Genomic DNA, 17779 nt, shown 5'->3' on the forward strand with positions numbered 1-17779 from the left:
CCCAATTTTTTTGTCTTCCTGAAACATGGATACAAAGGGAAAGGAGCTTCAAACTAGGGTCTTTCCCTGTGATTGGTATTGGCAGCCTGTCCAACCTCTGCATGAGAGAAGCCTTTGATGGAGCTCATTTGCTTGATTCCTGTGCGGGTAGTCCGAGACCTACCTTGTACATGAGAACATGATTCCCATATATAAGATGTCCAATAGCTTGGTGGAGTTGATAGCTGATCGTATTTGATATAGTAGAGTTGATGGGAGTTTTTGCAGATGGTCGAGTCATTTAAGAAAATTATTCTAAGCTTAGAAAAAGTTGAGAGACGCGTTCAGGTGTGCGCTCAAATTTTGATTCCATTTAGTTGTAGAAATTTCAATGATGACAAACTGCACAAGTGCTACTCTGTTTTAAGACGCGAGAAAGAATGGGCTGAAAGAAACCCACTTTTTTTTTTTTTCTTAACTTCTGTGTTTATCCTAAATGTTGGTTCAGTTTATGCATGGCGAAAAAGAGCTTCGTCTTAGCTCTTTAATATTAAATTTTTTCAATTATGGGCTGGGCTTATGAGTTGGGTATCCTAGCCCAGATCAAAGTAAACTGGGGTTAGAGCTTTTCAATGTAAGCCCAACCCAATAGTATACAAAAAGGGTCCCCAATAAAGTAAAAAAGTTACGAAATTTTTGGGTTCGGATTCGACAGATAAAGACCCAAAAATTTGAAAAAAACCTCAAAAAGTGAAGCATATAATATATTTTCCAAACAGAAACTTGATTTGATATGCCTCCATAGTAGCGCTTTAAAAGCATTTTTAGTTGTTGATTCTTTCTTGATTCGCGCCTGCTTAATTACTTACTATCATGCCTAAAGATTATTCTCTTTTCCTCGCAAGCAGAATGGCCTAAGCCAATAGTAATGGTTGGAAACACTTTCATTCAGATGAAAAGAAGTTTTCTTTTTACAATTTTTGTGGGGACTTTATATTCATTTGGATTTCTTTGTAGAAATATATAATAAAATATATATATATATATATATATATATATATATATATATATATATATATAAATGAGACAAAGCTAGAATAGACTGATAAAAAGAGTAAAACATAATAATAAACGTGAAAATTTTATAGAAAAATATTGTAACATGCATTATTGCACACGACGGAATCCAAATCAGATATTTCAATACCAAATCAAAGAGACGTAGATACCTAAAACTTTAGAATCCTCTTTGATGACATGGATTATGTATGCATGACACAACGTACGGTAAAAACTTTAATATTCAAAGTGGCAAGACATTGAACACATTATCAAACGTCACAATTAAGGAAGACAAGAACGTGGCATCCGTTCACATTGGTTGAATAAAATTTTAGGTATCTTTATAAAAAATTGGCAACTCTTTTTTATTGAATCGGTTTTATGAGATGAGTTAGACCCATGAATTTTTGCATAGTATCAGATCTTACTACAGGACGAATGAGGTCTACACTACTTACCATGTGACAATGACTATAAAAAATGCTGGGCTGCACGTGATGAATGGTATTAAAGAATAATCTCACATTCCTTGTAGACAAGATCTTAAGCATATTTATAAGGAATAAATAATTATCTCTTATTAAACCGATTTTATGAGATGAATTAAGCTTATCAATTTTTTCAATTTAAAAAAAAAATTCTAAATCAGTGTCGTCATGTGATGTAACCCAAGTTGTACACCGAATGAAAAAGGAAAAGTTTATGGAAGTGTCCACTTGGAGAATCAAGACACTGATTATGCTGTCCTCCAATTGTCACGTTGACTAGTCCTACTTCTATCTGGGGTTCTAAATTTCAAGGCTGGGGTCCATAATCCATTATTGTATGTTCATGAGTTGAAAATTGTTGAAATTGCTGTTTTTATGGATAAGAAGAAAGAAGCTTTCATAGAGTGAGAATGTTTTTAATTTGTATTGGTAAGCATTTCCAATATCTTATGTTTAAATTGAACCTAACAATTTTAGTTGAGATTAAAAAGTTAATTTATATATATATATATATAATGTTCAAGGCTGAAGCTATATTTATAAACATAAAATATATAGTTGAGATGAATTTGGAGCCGTCAAGCATTGTGTATTAATATTATTAATGCTAGTGGAAGGTGGGTCCATTAATTTACCCAATAGGAAAGAAGATGGACCCAAAAGTCAAAGAATGGCACGAGGCTTGTATTTAGGTAATTGGTGTCACAACATTGAAGGCTTTGACCACTGTAGTCCGTACATGTTGGTTGGGTAACCACTAACCACTAACCAGCACCGTTGGTAAAAAATTTGTACAAAGCTGCTTTCTTTCTTGTTTCATTCTGAGTCTGTGAGAGAGAGAGAGAAAGAGATTTAAGATTTTTGAAGCTCTGCAAGTTTAGCACATGCTGATCACAAATCGACTGTAGAGGAGGAGGAAGGAGGTATACACTTTTAACTCTCATTCAAACACCCTTTCTTTAGCTTCTTTTTTTATTTTTTATTTTTTGTTTTGTTTAGCGATGCATGTGTTGTGAAAGTGAAAGTTTAATTATTTTGTGCGTTGAATAATTTATTACTGCTTTACCCAGTTTGAGGTGACAGGCTCGCTCATACACATTTATTTATTCCTAACTCATTCTTTACTCCAACGTACGTGATGATACATACCTGTTTATTCTTATCTCATTCTTTCTTTAATATTATATACCACTACAACTTCAAATCAATTTGATTAACTTCCAAATTCCAAGTGTACTTTACTTGCACTTGGAATTAATGGGTGCACCCCTCTGACTCTCTCTCTCTCTCTCTCTGACAGTCTCTCTCTCTCTCTCTCTGTGACAGTCACTGCAAATGGCTGCACCCCTCGTCTACTTTTTGCACACATATGCAATATCAAAGTTTTAGTATTCTTGATTTCTTGTTGATTAACCTTCCTTTGTAGGAATATATAAAATGAAAGAAAGCTAGAATAGACTGACAAGGACTTAATGTTAAGACTAAAAAAGAGTAAAGCATGCTAAATAACATGAAAATTTTATAGAAAAAATATTTTAACATTATTGCACTCGGTGCAACGTACAAGACCGAATCTTGATCCAATATTTCAAGACCAAATCAAAGCTCTAGAACTTTTAGTGACGTAGATACCTACAACCTTAGAATCCTCTAGGCTCTAGATGTATACATCACACAACGTTCGGTAAAAACTTTAATATTCAAAGTCGCAAGACGTTGAACCAAAGGCCAATAAATGCTCGGATGTAATCGAGTCGAGTTATGTCGAGTTTTAAGACTTTAATTTTAAGATTGATCTGTTTATGAAAATATTTATTCGAGTTAAATTATAAAATATGTGTTTAAGAGTGACTCATTGAAAGTTCAAGCTCGCTGAAAAAAGCTAATCGAACTGAGTTGAACTTGAACTCAAGCTATATAAACATTTTGTTTGAAAAATTGCCCAATACTATTATTAAAAATAAAAAAAATAATTAAAAAAAAAATCAATTTTCAACATTCTTAGTTTTTATACAACTTTAATAACTTTTTGCTATTATTCAGATAAAAAAAAAAAATTACTACAAAACAAAAATATTCACTTTTTCATATAAAATATTCTTACTCTAGTGAAAAGAACTTAACACGAGTTAAACACAAAATTAAATAGTTATAGTTGAAGAATTTGACTCTTTTAATTAAATGAATTTAATTATGATCGATTTATATAATCTTATATTTATGTTGTTAACATAATTGATAATTTTTTTAATACAAAAATAGAGAATTATGGTTTGTTGGTCGGCTCATCTCCAGCTCGATCCAGCTGGTCCACTTGGAAGTGGAAACCTGCAAAACTAACCAATTTCGTCATCTCAAGGGCGGCTCCCTTTTCTGTAGTCCTTTTTGTCGTTCTCTGGAGCAAATTTTCTTCTAGAAAAAACAAAAAAGCTACAAACTCAATTGGCATCCAACCTACAACAGCCAACAAGGCTGATGTGAACTAAAATGTTATAAAATATTTAAACATAGCTCAGATGGATAAGGATCAGGCTTAAATGGGGTAGGAAGACAGAGGCGCGGAATTTACGGGAGAGAGAAATAAGAGAGAAAGAGAAAAAGGTGCGTTTTTCAAACTGTAAATTTTTTTTTAATAGTGTCACGTCATCTACAAAAGAAAGAGAAAAAGAAAGAAAGATATTGTAGATGGTGTAGGATTAGTGTTGAGGTAATTGGTCGACAAAGAAGATGCATAAATGATAAAACGACCTGATTGGAGGGGCACAACATTCGAGGTTTTGATCCGTACATTGTTAGTTGCGTAACAAATGACGTGCACAAATTGTCTTTTTAGTATAAATATATATATATATATATATAGGCTTCACAACTTTGTTTCTTCATTCATTCTGAAAGCGTAGAGAGAGAGAGAGAGAGACTGAGAGATCGAGAGGTTTTTGAAGCTCTGCAACTGCAAGTTTCGCACGTGCTGATCACGAAGCGACTGTAGAGGAGGAGGAGGCAGGAGGTATACACTTTTATTAGCTCACAAATTAAATTCCGGTCGTTTGGCTTGGTTTTAACGGCCAAATGAGGTCGTTTTTGCAGTCTCTTGCGCAAGTGTTGGATTACTCTGGTTGAAACTTGAAACCAACAACTTTTAGGCTTAGCGCAAGTACTGGATCATCTTCCAAACACCCTTTCTTTGGCTTCTTTTTTTATTTTTATTTTTTTAGCTTTTTTGTTTTGTTTAGCGATGCATGTGTGTTGTGAAAGTGAAAGTGAAAGTGAAGGTGTAATTATTTTGTGGGTTGAATAATTTGTTACAGCTTTACCCAGGTTGAATAATTATTCCTAACTTATTCTTTACTCCAACGTGATGATACTGGTGCATACCCGTTGATTCCCATCTCATTCTTTCTTTAATATTATATATTTATATAACACCACAACTTCAAATCAATTTTGAATTTTCCAAATTCCAAGTGCACTTTACTTGCACACTGACGTGTCACTGTCACGTCAGTTAAAAAATCTTTTTTTAAAAAAAAAAAAAAAAAAAACTTTTTTTTCTGAAAGACTGCTGTTTCTCTCCAGCTGAAGTACTAAAGAAGGAAGATGGAAGCTAAGGGGCTCTTGAGTCTCAAAGATGTCGAGGGTATCCACGCTGATCCAACTAATTTGTCTGAGTTTGAGAAACTTGTACTGGTTGCTGAAGTTGCTTCTTCGAAGCATGAGGCGCAAGAAAAAGAAGAAAAAAAGTCTAAAATTAGGAAGAAAGCAAATCACAGCATCATGAGATCAACGAAGAGGCAGAAGCTGAATATGGGCACCCTTCCAAAGCCACAGCCGGTCTTGCCTGAGGAAATCAAGAAGCGTATCAACGCAATGGGTGGAACCCAAGAGGACATGGTCATTGAAAAAGCCCTGTATCGAGCTGACGTGAAGCTGAACAACAATCGATTATCCATGCCTTTTGGGCAGGCCAAGGAAGGTTTCTTGACAAAGGAAGAGAGCGCACATCTTGCAAAACCAAAAGAAAATATAATAGTGCCGTTCATCGAACCCTCCGGTAGGTACGCTGAGATGACTTTGGGGCAGTGGGACATGCCCAAAAAGTCGGGGAAGACAAGCTCAATGTATGTGCTGAAGACTAATTGGAACAGGGTTAAGCAAGCGAATCGACTCGAGAAAAATGATGTGGTGCAAGTTTGGTCTTTTCGGGTTGGCACTGAGCAACAACTCTGCCTGGCTCTTGTTGTGGTTAGTAGCTCAGGTGGCAACCATGGAGGAAGAGATGGAGGAGAGGCTGAAGAAGATGCCGGTACTAGCTACAAAGCCAATTAGATTAGCTACCAAAGAGTCCCAAAAGCTTTTTTGTTAAGAATAGATGGAATGGGACCAATGATGAGGAAAACTAAATAATTTTGTATTTTAATTTTATTTGGGTCTTATTAGTTAATTACGTTTTTGTAATTAGATTGGTGTAATGGGCCCAACCCAAAGTCAGTAAATAAAGGACTTGGTAGTTCATTTGAATTGGATAAGTATTTTTGTCTTTTTACTTTTTGATAGGACAAAAATACTTCTCTAATATAACTAATAGGATATTATCCAGATCCTAATTTCAAAGAGCAGTCAAACTAGGATTAGGGTTTTTGTTCATCTATTTAAGTCGTCCTTTTGTAACCCTTTAGGATAGATTATGGTTAATAAAAAAGATATTTTCTCGAAGGTATGATTTTATTTTTATTTTTATCTATTTTTTATTGTTCTCCTTCCATCTTCGGTCCTACATTCGCTTTTTGGCTACAATTTCAAATTCAGTATTATATGTTTGCTCTAGTTTTTGTTGAAAACAATGTTTTTTTATTCATGGGCAATGAGCTTTAACTTTTAAGATATTGGTGTATCTATATATTTATAGATGCTTTAATTTTCATGTTATATATATATATATATATATATATATATATAACGGTTATTGGTTCGAACTATGGGATTGGGTATCCTAGCCCAGATAGAATTAAGTAGGGATTAGTGCCTTTCACTGTAGGCCCAACCTAGGTTCGAAAAAGGGCAACCCAATAGTATCCAAAATCCAAATTGGGCTTAGTGCAGCCCATAAGGTCCATAAAACAAGAAGTAGCAAGCCTATGAAAAGATGGAGCAGAGGGATGTAGTGGCAGCAGCCAGCAGGTGCAGTGAAGCAGACGCAAGTACTGACCAAAGTGCAGATAAGTAGTCAACTCAGTCTCCAGCATGAAGATAGTCACGCTTTTGGCTTCTGATTGGACCCTTTTCATTCTAGTTTCAAGATTACTAGTATTTTTTATTTATTTTTTTAATGTTCAGTAGAATTCATGTATGTCAGAGTCTATTGACCGAGTGTAGACTCTGCAATTTTGACTCCTGAAGTTTCTGCTTTCAACCAAAAAGCTGTGGATATAAATACCTTTTGCGATCTACGGAGTGAGAGAGTTAAGAGTTACACATACAATATGATGAAAAGCCACTAATATTGAATCCTTTGTTTATATTTCATTCTAAGTATGGACAATTTTTTCTGCAGCGGCAACTTCTCAGTCTTCCTACCCAGTTTGTCTAAGTAATACACAATTTTTTTCAGGGTTTCAATTACCTCTTCACTCTCGTAGTCTCGTGGCCAAACTCTTTCTCTTGGATACTCCGAATTCTCTTGAGCACCTCCAACAACTCGCCATCATCCTTCCCCAATCCACTCTGAATGAATGGACACCAAACAGTCCAGAGCCTCCCCTGCCATACAAAGTAGAAAACATCAGATACACACTGAATAGAAATGACGACCATAGCCAACATAAATGGAGAGGAAAATAGAGAAAATTGTAAGTCTTTTTGACCATTAAGAAAGAAGTAAGAAAACAAAAAACAGGAAGAGAATCTTTTCCAAATGCCTTTTCACGGATGCGCAAAACCTCCAGGGCAAGCTGCTCAGCTTCTTCATTCTGTTTTAGGTGGTAGAGAGTGGCGGCAAGATGCAACATTGGGAAGCTGATGGATTGATCATCAGGCCCAACTGTCTTCCTCACGATTTCCAAACTAGTCCTCAGCAAGCGTTCAGCCTCCACAAAATTCTTTGAGCGTGAATAGGAGGCTGCAAGATTCAGAAGGTGTGTCACTGAGCTGGGATGCTCTTTTCCTTTATGCTTCTCAGCAATCAACAAGCATTCCTCCAACATTTCTCGACCTTCTTTTCCCCTGAAGAGCAACGAGATGACAAGTGAAGGAAAAGCAAACTAAGCAGGGAAAAAAATCACAAAAAGTGCAAAAATGAAATTACTATGTCAAAATTTCAGAATGTAGCCCACAATATTTAGATTGCTTTTTAGTAAAGAAAACAAAGCAGAACATACATGAAGTACATTTCATTTTTAATCCCAATGAGAATTGACTTTACCTTCCTACAACATGAAGTAACTCTGCCAAATCTATCCTCATCTTCTCCATTATGCCGTCATCTAAAGCCATATAATTTGAATCCTTGATGATTTGAAGTGCATTTTTATATAATTGAATGGCTTCATCAGGGTTTTACTGTGTAAAATTTGAAAAAGAATCAAGATGTTTTTAGAATCAGAGTGATTTATGAAAGAGAATACATAATTTGATAACCAAGCTGAGAGACATTAATAGAATGCCCTGGAATTTCACACATTTTCATAGGACATTTGCTCATCAAACAAATAATTTTGAGCAAATTTAGGACTCTAATCACCCATGAATAAACTTATTTTCTATCATTAGCCATAATCACTATTTGCCCAGAGCTTCCCATTTGGGGGTGGCGCGCACCCATCCCATGGCCTAAGGGTGGGCGCGCAGCCACCCTAGGCCTTTTGGGGGTGGTCACGTGCCACCCCAGATTTGTTGGGGGTTCGGGGGGTGGCTGTGCGCCACCTCCAGATCTGCACGGCCACTCCTAGCCACCCATGGGATGGCCGGTAGCGGCGGCAAGCCGCCCCATGGGGTGGCTTATCCTCCAATTAATTTTTTTTTTTAAAAAAAAATAAATAAATATTTTTATTATTTATAATCAGGTGTGTTGGGTTTATTTTTGAGTTTTGTATTCTTAGATGTTTTAAACCTTTAAATACTTTAGAAAGTTAAGATGTCAAAAAATGAGATTTTTCAATTACTCACTATTGGAGGGAATCCTGATCCCTATCTCCTATCTGCTGTTGTACAGTGCAGTTTTGAGGTACCGCATAAGCCAAATCCGTTGAGAATTGAGATGAATTTGAAGCCGTCAACAGTGTCAATTAATTAATATTAATTCTAGTGGTAAAGTGGGTCCACTAATTTACCCGGTTGGAAGAAAGATGGACCCAAAAGTCAAAAAAAAAAAGGCACGACGCTTGTATTTTATTATATTAAGCGAATTGGTCCAATTGGATCACAAAACGACCCCCACCCAAAAAAGATGCATCAAAATTGATTCCAAAACGACCTGATTGGTGGCACAACATTCGAGGCATTGATCCTGGTTGTGTAACACGAGTATATATCTGCTTGGGCTTCACTCATTCTGTGAGAGATTTTTGAAGCTCTGCAAGCGACTGTAGACGAGGCAGGAGGCAGGAGGCAGGAGGTATACACTTTTAGCTCACATTCTCTCTCTTTGTAATTTTTTAGCTCACCAATCAGCTCGTTTGGTTTGGTTTTAACGGCCAAATGAGGTCGTTTTTGCAGTCTCTTTCGTCTACACTTATTGAAACAAACAACTTTTGAGCTCAAGTACTGGATTATCTTCCAAACTACCTTAGATTATTGAATTATGGCACTTTTTTCTTTTTTTCTTTTTTTTTTTTTCAGTGATGTGTTGTGTAAGTGAAAGTAATTATTTGAGGTAACTTTACTTTAGATTGTTGAATTATTATGCGATTTGAAAAGCTCATCTAAAATTTAAAACCTTTTAATTTGGACGCATGAACTTTCAATTGTCAATTTGAATTTTTCTGTCAGATTTACTCGTTAACTTCACTGATTTACTCCTAAAAAGACCAAAATATCATTGTTTTTTTTTTAAAAACTTTATTATTATTATTATTATTATTTTTAAAAAAATAGAATTAAGAATAAATTTGAAATTTTATAAAAAAAATCAGAGGTATAAATATTATTGTCTCATTTTTAACTTTTTAAATATGACGAAAATGTTCAAATTAATTGCAATTGAAAATTTATGAGTTTAAATTGAGAGGTTTTAAAATTTGATACTTTTCAAATCACGTGATAATTTAAGGGTTTAAAGTAAAATTAAACCTAATGATTTTGTGAGTTGAATAATTTGTTACTGCTTTACCCAGATTGAGGTGAGAGGCTCATACTGATTTATTCCTAACTTTTTTTTTTTTTTTTTTTATATTTTTTTTATCCTAACTCATTCTTTACTCCAACGTGATGATACCCGTTTATTCCTATCTCATCCTTCTTTAATATACTACTACAACTTTAAATCAATTTTGAATTTTCCACATGCACTTTACTTGCACACTGACGTGTCACTGCCACGTTAGTTATTATTATTATTATTTTTTTTACTGCCTTGTTTTTGTAAATTTCTTTAATTGTTTTTTACTTATTTTTTTATTTATTTCTCTTCTCTCTTCCACATTCTTTCAGACTTCAATTATTAATACTTCTTCTTTTTTTTTTTTGATGAAAGACTGCTGTACGTTTTCTCTCGATCCAGCTAGCTGAACTAAAGAAGAAGAAAGATGGAAGTTAATGGGCTCTTGAGTCTCAAAGATATCGAGGGTATCCACGTTGATCAAACTTTGTCTGACTTTGATAAGCTTTTACTGATTGCTGAAGTTGCTTCTTCGAAGTATGAGGCACAAGAAAAAGAAGAAAAAAAGTACAAAAGGAAGGAAGCAAATCACAGGATGAAGAGATCAAACAAGCGGCGGAAGCTGGATATGGCCACCCTTCCAATGCCACCGCCGGAGTTGCCTGAAGAATTCAAGGAGCGTATCAAGGCATTGGGTGGAACCCAAGTGGAGATGGTGATTGAAAAAGCCCTTTATCCATCTGACTGGGATACGAACAAATGTCGATTATCCATGCCTTTTGGGAAGGCCAAGGAAGGTTTCTTGACAGAGGAAGAGAGCACACATCTTGCAAAACCAAAAGAAACGATAATAGTGCCGTTCATCGAACCCTCCGGTAAGTGCGATAAGATGACTTTGGGGCGGTGGGACATGAAGAAAAGCTCAATCTATGTGCTGAAGACTCATTGGAACATGGTTTTGAAAGAGAATGGACTCGGGCAAAATGATGTGGTCCAAGTTTGGTCTTTTCGGGTTGGCACTGAGCAACAACTCTGCCTGGCTCTTGTTGTGGTTAGTAGCTCAGGTTGCAACCATGGAGGAAGAGATGGAGGAGAGGCTGAAGAAGATGCCGGTACTAGCTACAAAGCCAATTAGATTAGCTACCAAAGAGTCCCAAAAGCTTTTTTGTTAAGAATAGATGGAATGGGGACCAACGATGAGGAAAACTAAATAATTTTGTATTTTAATTTTGTTTGGGTCTTATTAGTTAATTACGTTTTTTGTAATTAGATTGGTGTAATGGGCCCAACCCAAAGTCAGTTAATAAAGGGCTTGGTAGTTCATTTGAATTGGATAGGTATTTTTGTCTTTTCACTTTTTGATGGGATAAAATTACTTTTCTAATATAACTAATGGAATATTATCCAGATCCTAATTCCAAAGGGCAGTCAAACTAGGTTTAGGGTTTTTGTTCATCTACTTAAGTCATCCTTTTGTAACCCTTTAGGATAGATTATGGTTAATAAAAAAGATGTTTTCTTGAAGGTATGATTTTATTTTTATTTTTATATATTTTTTATTGTTCTCCTTCCATCTTCTTCTGTCCTACATTCGCTTTTTGGCTACAATTTCAAATTCAGTATTATATGTTTGCTCTAGTTTTTGTTGAAAACGATGTTTTTTTATTCATGGGCAATGAGCTTTAACTTTTAAGATATTGGTGTATCTATATATTTATAGATGCTTTAATTTTCATGTTTATCCTAATTGTTAGTTCAATTTATGCATTGCGAAAAAGAACATCGTCTTGACCTCTTATATATATATATATATATATATATAGCGGTTATTGGTTCGAACTATGGGATTGGGTTTCCTAGCCCAGATCGAATTAAGTAGGGATTAGTGCCTTTCAATGTAGGCCCAACCCAGGTTCGTTCGAAAAAGGGCAACCCAATAGTATCCAAAATCCAAATTGGGCTTAGTGCAGCCCATAAGGTCCATATGGGGCTATGAAAAGATGGGGAAGAGGGATGTAGTGGCAGCAGCCAGCAGGTGTAGTGAAGCAGACGCAAGTACTGACCAAAGTGCAGATAAGTAGTCAATTCAGTCTCCAGCATGAAGATAGTCAAGCTTTTGGCTTCTGATTGGACCCTTTTCATTCTAGTTTCAAGATTACTAGTATTTTTTATTTATTTTTTTAATGTTCAGTAGAATTCATGTATGTCAGAGTCTATTGACCGAGTGTAGACTCTGCAATTTTGACTCCTGAAGTTTCTGCTTTCAACCAAAAAGCTATGGATATAAATACTTTTTGCTATCTACGGAGTGAGAGAGTTAAGAGTTAAACATACACTACGATGAAATGCCACTAATATTGAATCCTTTGTTTATATTTCATTCTAAGTACGGACAATTTTTTCTGCAGCGGCAACTTCTCATTCTTCCTACCCAGTTTGTCTAAGTAGTACACAATTTTTTTCAGGGTTTCAATGACCTCTTCACTCTCGTGGCCAAACTCTTTCTCTTGGATACTCCGAATTCTCTTGAGCACCTCCAACAACTCGCCATCATCCTTCCCCAATCCACTCTGAATGGACACCAAACAGTCCAGAGCCTCCCCTGCCACACAAAGTAGAAAACATCAGATACACCCAAAATAGAAATGACGGCCATATGCAACATAAATGGAGAGGACAATAGAGAAAATTGGAAGGCTTTTTGACCATTAAGAAAGAAGTAAGAAAACAAGCTTACCAACAGGAAGAGAATCTTTTCCAAATGCCTTTTCACGGATGCGCAAAACCTCCAGGGCAAGCTGCTCAGCTTCTTCATTCTGTTTTAGATGGTAGAGAGTGACGGCAAGATGCAACATTGGGAAGCTGATGGATTGATCGTCAGGCCCAACTGTCTTCCTCATGATTTCCAAACTAGTCCTCAGCAAGCGTTCAGCCTCCACAAAATTCTTTGAGCGTGAATAGGAGGCTGCAAGATTCAGAAGGTGTGTCACTGAGCTGGGATGCTCTTTTCCTTTATGCTTCTCAGCAATCAACAAGCATTCCTCCAACATTTCTCGACCTTCTTTTCCCCTGAAGAGCAACGAGATGACAAGTAAAGGAAAAGCAAACTAAGCAGGGAAAAAAATCACAAAAAGTGCAAAAAATGAAATTACTATGTCAAAATTTCAGAATGTAGCCCACAATATTTAGATTGCTTTTTAGTAAAGAAAACAAAGCAGAACATACATGAAGTACATTTCATTTTTAATCCCAATGAGAATTGACTTTACCTTCCTACAACGTGAAGTAACTCTGCCAAATCTATCCTCATCTTCTCCATTATGCCGTCATCTAAAGCCATGTAATTTGAATCCTTGATGACTTGAAGTGCATTTTTATATAATTGAATGGCTTCATCAGGGTTTCCTGTGTAAAATTTGAAAAAGAATCAAGATGTTTTTAGAATCAGAGTCATTTATGAAAGAGAATACATAATTTGATAACCAAGAGAGACATTAATAGAATGCCCTGGAATTTCACACATTTTCATAGGACATTTGCTCATCAAACAAAGAATTTTGAGCAAATTTAGGACTCTAATCACCCATGAATAAACTTATTTTCTATCATTAGTCATAATCACTATCTAATCATAACAAGGAACCATGTTCAATATGTTCTTCCCTTATTGAGCACATTTTCAAACCTATCACCACGAGTGCTGGTGAGTGAGTGTGTGTGATGAATATGTAATGCATGAAGTCAAAAAGGGCATCAATGTAGAAAATAAAGAAACAGCAAGACTTTTTATCAAAGCACAGGACAAATGCTAATTGAGAGAGAGAGAGAGTGAGAGATTACAAATTAAGTTACCTTTTGCACACTTAACATGGGCAAGGGAACACATAGCCATTCCAACTCTTCCATCATTTTCTCCATATAACTTCTTATATAAGGTTAAAATTCTACAAAAGAATAATAGAAAGATAGAAGTGAATAATGAATCTAAGCTCAGTTCAATCCAGGCAATATGCTAGAAATACACACACACACACACATACATATTTAGAAATCAACCTAACAAAATGAGTTTCTGCATCCGCTGCTCTTCCTTCTTTGAGTAAAAGATTGCCAAGAGCAAATAGAACTACAACCAAATCCTCACTTTCAGCACCTCTGCTCAATTCCAAAATAGAAATTGTGTGGTTGTAGGTTTCTACTGCTTTTGTGGATCTGCCAATGTTTCCAAGCACTTTTGCCATCCCCAACAATGGGGTGATAAGAAAAATACTATTTTTCCCTAGAAAAAAAATTTAAGACAACCATTGAGTTTTAAATTGCTCCTTTCATGAAGTTTTGGACAACAAAGTAAATATCAAACATGCAAATGCAGAAACAAAAGCTAAATAACAAAACAATGGGCTCAACATAGAAATTTATAAAGAATGATACCTTAACCATCACAATTTTCAAATGAGCTACGCCCATAGCTCTAGTTTCACTTAAGCATAGTAATAGCCCATCATACTTCCTTTTCTCTCTATCATTTCTTACAGAAATGGAGGTCTTCAGATCATTACACAAAATTACACACATGATACGAATAGTAAAGTACAGGCATCCAAAAAAACAACTATTTAACATGTTGAAATTGCCTCAAATACTTATTTTACTTGGTTACTTATTAGAGGTTTTATTTTTGTGTGTGAGTGCGTGTGGAAGGAAAGTGTTTTCCTGGTCAAAGAAATTTTGTTATTCTAATCCACCAAGGAATGGGAATTTTTTTATTTTATTTTTTATTTTTTATGAATAATAGTTTACCAAGGAATGGGAATTGAAGCTTATAAATATTGCTTCTAAAGATTGGGTGCCTTTGATCCAAGGTGGTCTTCTCCCTTATAGGGAGTAGATTAAGTAATAAATGATTTACAGATATCTAACTTCCACACTGGACTTTAGCATTTTGTTTTGTAGGAGTAGCAAATAAAAGATACATACACAATTTTACAATTTAGTAAATTAAGCAGTCCGGACAATACTAACTCAAACTAGTTAACACTAAAATAAATACCTGGAACCAGCCAACTACTTTGGGATTCAAGTTGTTACACGACAGCAGCAAATACAAGTAACAACAACTACATAAACGTTTAGCACCAATTACCATGTCTGTTCTCTAGAATATCAATAGACCTCCGGTATGCAAGCAATGATTTTTCAAACTTCCCCAAAGCCGAATACAGACTTCCCATATGCACAAGCACAACATCCACAAGTGGTTCATTGTCCTTTAGACTGTCAACGACCTCAGTCAACTGCCATCAACAACAATGCACCCAAAAAGAGAAAAAAGTTTCAAGAAGGGAAATGAAAGAAATGACAAAATCTTAAAAAAACCATTGCCCATCACATGAGCTGATGTACAGATGTAAGCAATAATCTGCTATAAATACAATAATTAGAAAGATAAAAACTTCCAGGTATTTCAAAAACTGAACCGCAGCACCAATAGTTCCAATATGAATAACATAATATTTATGGCCTACTCTCTGAATGTGAAGAAGCACATGTCAATCTGAATCGAAAAACAGATTTGAATGTTCAAATAAGACAAGTCTGTGTGAACACGTGCTTGTGAAGGAAATGCTTTTTGTCTGTGTTGGTCATTAATCATCATATAATCCATCCTAACAAATTTACAAAGGAAATAAGCAACCAACAAAGAAACATTATCAAAAATAAAAAGAAAAATGAAAAGAAGCCAATTGAATATGGTTCTTCTCCTCCTCTGATTCTCATACAAATTGACAAGCATCCTAAGATCCCAAATGTCCTTAATTTTGTAATGGATTAGCAGGTATACATTGCTTGAGACTTGAAAAAGAACAATTGTACCATTTTCTTTTCTTTGATTGTAACAGAAAGAAAGCTTATTACTAGGAAACCACAAAGTATCAAAATGTATGATATCAGAGTGATGGTACAATGCTTACAGAAAAAGCCATTACCATAGCCAGTAGGGAACCAACAAACTTTAAATCTCCAACAGCCATATAACCAAGGGCAATGATGTCAAGAAGAGCAGCTTCTTCTATGCCTTGACTACCTGCATTCATCTGTTCTTTAACAGCTTCATAGTTTGCTTTAAGTAGGTCTATAGCATCACTTTTGTTTCCCATCATAATCAGTCTTTTGACTTCATCAAATAACTCTTGCAACTCTTTCTCAAAAGACATTTTAGACCTGTTAATCATAGATTTCTGTTAGGGATGATTCTTACTGTGGAACTACACACGTTTACAAGGCCTTCTACTAGATCTTATGTCCAGAAATTGTGAGATCAACTTCTAACACTATTTTCAGAATATTTTAAATATAAATATTTCAGCTGTCCAGGAAAGTGTGACATGCATTAAATCAGCAATGTTCATAGAAGGGAAACAGTTGCAATTACTTGAGTTATCCAACCTCTGAAAGTTGTTTGGAGCTGAAACATCGGATATAGCATGATTTTCTTGGCCTGCTACATCTGCTTCTAATGAGCCAACTAATGCAAAAGGTCTCAACACAGTGTGACGGGTAACAGCTGTCATGGGTATCATGTAAAGCTTGATGTTGCATTTCCGATTTTGGAGACAAACTGAGAAGCATGTTGTAGCTTTCCGTAAGTTGCCCGAGTGCATGTGTAGACAAACTTGGCTCATCCTATAATGTTCAAGTAAGAACAATAAGGAACATGACAGCAAAAGTATGTGGAGAAATAAAATAAAAAAGAATACCCTTTTAGCCAAAGCATCATATTTCTCCATCGATAAAACAAAAACGTCATGTTTCAGGGTCGAAAATGGGGTTAATCTCGACATTAATGGTCACAAAAAATTAAGGTATCGCCTTAAAATGTTCTCTAGGAACTACTCAAATGGAAATGTTTCAATGTTGAACTAAGCGCCTTTTGCTTTTCTTCTCATTCAGACGCAGTTAATTTTCCACTCGGCCAGTTTAGAATATCAAAACTCCAGGACTATAGCCAGCAGAAGCAAAACTCAATTGAAGAAATATAAGTAACGTCATAAAGCTAGAAAGAGCAAACCCCACACAAGAAAAATCGAACTAAATGTTACACGCACAAACCCAGAAGACTAAGCAATGAATCAACCACCGTTATAAACAAACAAAACACTCAGAAACCCTTCCACAGGGTAAATTACAAGAAACCAACATGCTAACTTTGAAGAGAGAGAGAATACCCGTAGTTGTTCAGAGCTGGAGAGAGAGAGAGAAGGGACGCTGCCATTGGAGAAGTTTGCAGAGCAGAGAAAGCTGAGCGGTGACTGACGAGATGAAGCTAAGCTTAAACGAAAATGGAGTGGGCTGGGCTCCCTACCTCTAATGGGCCGTGGCTTAATAATATTAATTACCCACGAAAACATAGATTATGGATACCAGAATTTGATCGGAAGAGGATTCTTTGATTCTTTTCTGGTTTATTTGAATATGATAATATCTAGTTAGTTATAGTGGAGTAGTATTTTTGCCTTTTTCACTTTTTGAGTTGATCAAAATACCCCTATACTATAACTAACCGGATATTATCCAGCTCATTTGAATTGGAGAGGATGATAATTTAATTTGATTTGGGCAGTTAGAGCCCGAGGAACATTTATATTAGAAAAAATTTTATGTTTAATTTTAAGCCCGACTGTTCAATTGGTAAAAATGTTAGGCATTTTTTAGCCAAACCTGATATTGTTTTGGTTTACTTGGATCAAATGTCAAACTTCCCTCTTTTTTTAGGTTTTAAATGAATATTGTCAAATTTTTTTTACAGGAACAAAGTTTTCCTTTAAATTTAGGGTAGAGAAATTCTCTCCAATCTATTTTATTAAGTTGACGCTGACATGAGTCTAAAATTTATGTAAGAATCATATGCTCTATTAAAAATATATGTAAGAATCACGTC

At 35.4% G+C, this 17779-nt stretch overlaps 4 protein-coding genes across 5 annotated transcripts; 2 read left to right on the forward strand and 2 right to left on the reverse strand.

Moving 5' to 3' along the window:
- Nucleotides 1–4433: 4433 nt before the first annotated feature.
- LOC132166903 (B3 domain-containing protein At5g24050-like) lies at nt 4434–6055 on the forward strand. The gene is made up of 2 exons (XM_059577759.1): nt 4434–4536; nt 5106–6055. The coding sequence occupies exon 2, from the start codon at nt 5127–5129 to the stop codon at nt 5853–5855; it is 729 nt and encodes a 242-aa protein (XP_059433742.1). The 5' UTR covers nt 4434–4536; nt 5106–5126; the 3' UTR covers nt 5856–6055.
- A 1072-nt stretch (nt 6056–7127) lies between these two features.
- Nucleotides 7128–8018, reverse strand: LOC132167273 (uncharacterized). Its single transcript, XM_059578188.1, has 3 exons — nt 7948–8018; nt 7418–7748; nt 7128–7287 (listed from the first exon to the last, which is right to left on the reverse strand). Exons 1-3 carry the CDS (start codon nt 8016–8018, stop codon nt 7231–7233), a joined length of 459 nt encoding a protein of 152 aa, XP_059434171.1. The 3' UTR covers nt 7128–7230.
- Nucleotides 8019–10267: 2249 nt separating this feature from the next.
- Nucleotides 10268–10975, forward strand: LOC132167281 (B3 domain-containing protein At2g31420-like). Its single transcript, XM_059578198.1, has one exon. The coding sequence runs from the start codon at nt 10268–10270 to the stop codon at nt 10973–10975; it is 708 nt and encodes a 235-aa protein (XP_059434181.1).
- A 1141-nt stretch (nt 10976–12116) lies between these two features.
- Nucleotides 12117–17150, reverse strand: LOC132168133 (uncharacterized). Of its 2 annotated transcripts, XM_059579222.1 has the most exons (9): nt 17067–17150; nt 16288–16524; nt 15828–16062; nt 14984–15134; nt 13897–14119; nt 13693–13784; nt 13110–13245; nt 12578–12909; nt 12117–12442 (listed from the first exon to the last, which is right to left on the reverse strand). In XM_059579222.1, the coding sequence occupies exons 1-9, from the start codon at nt 17111–17113 to the stop codon at nt 12192–12194; spliced, it is 1704 nt and encodes a 567-aa protein (XP_059435205.1). In that variant the 5' UTR covers nt 17114–17150; the 3' UTR covers nt 12117–12191. The 2 variants fall into 2 exon arrangements, with proteins under 2 accessions (XP_059435205.1, XP_059435206.1); XM_059579223.1 differs by lacking the exon at nt 17067–17150 and having other exon boundaries at nt 16274–16353.
- Nucleotides 17151–17779: the final 629 nt, after the last annotated feature.

The sequence above is a fragment of the Corylus avellana genome, chromosome ca1 (genome assembly GCF_901000735.1).
Source record: "Corylus avellana chromosome ca1, CavTom2PMs-1.0".
Taxonomy (NCBI): domain Eukaryota; kingdom Viridiplantae; phylum Streptophyta; class Magnoliopsida; order Fagales; family Betulaceae; genus Corylus; species Corylus avellana.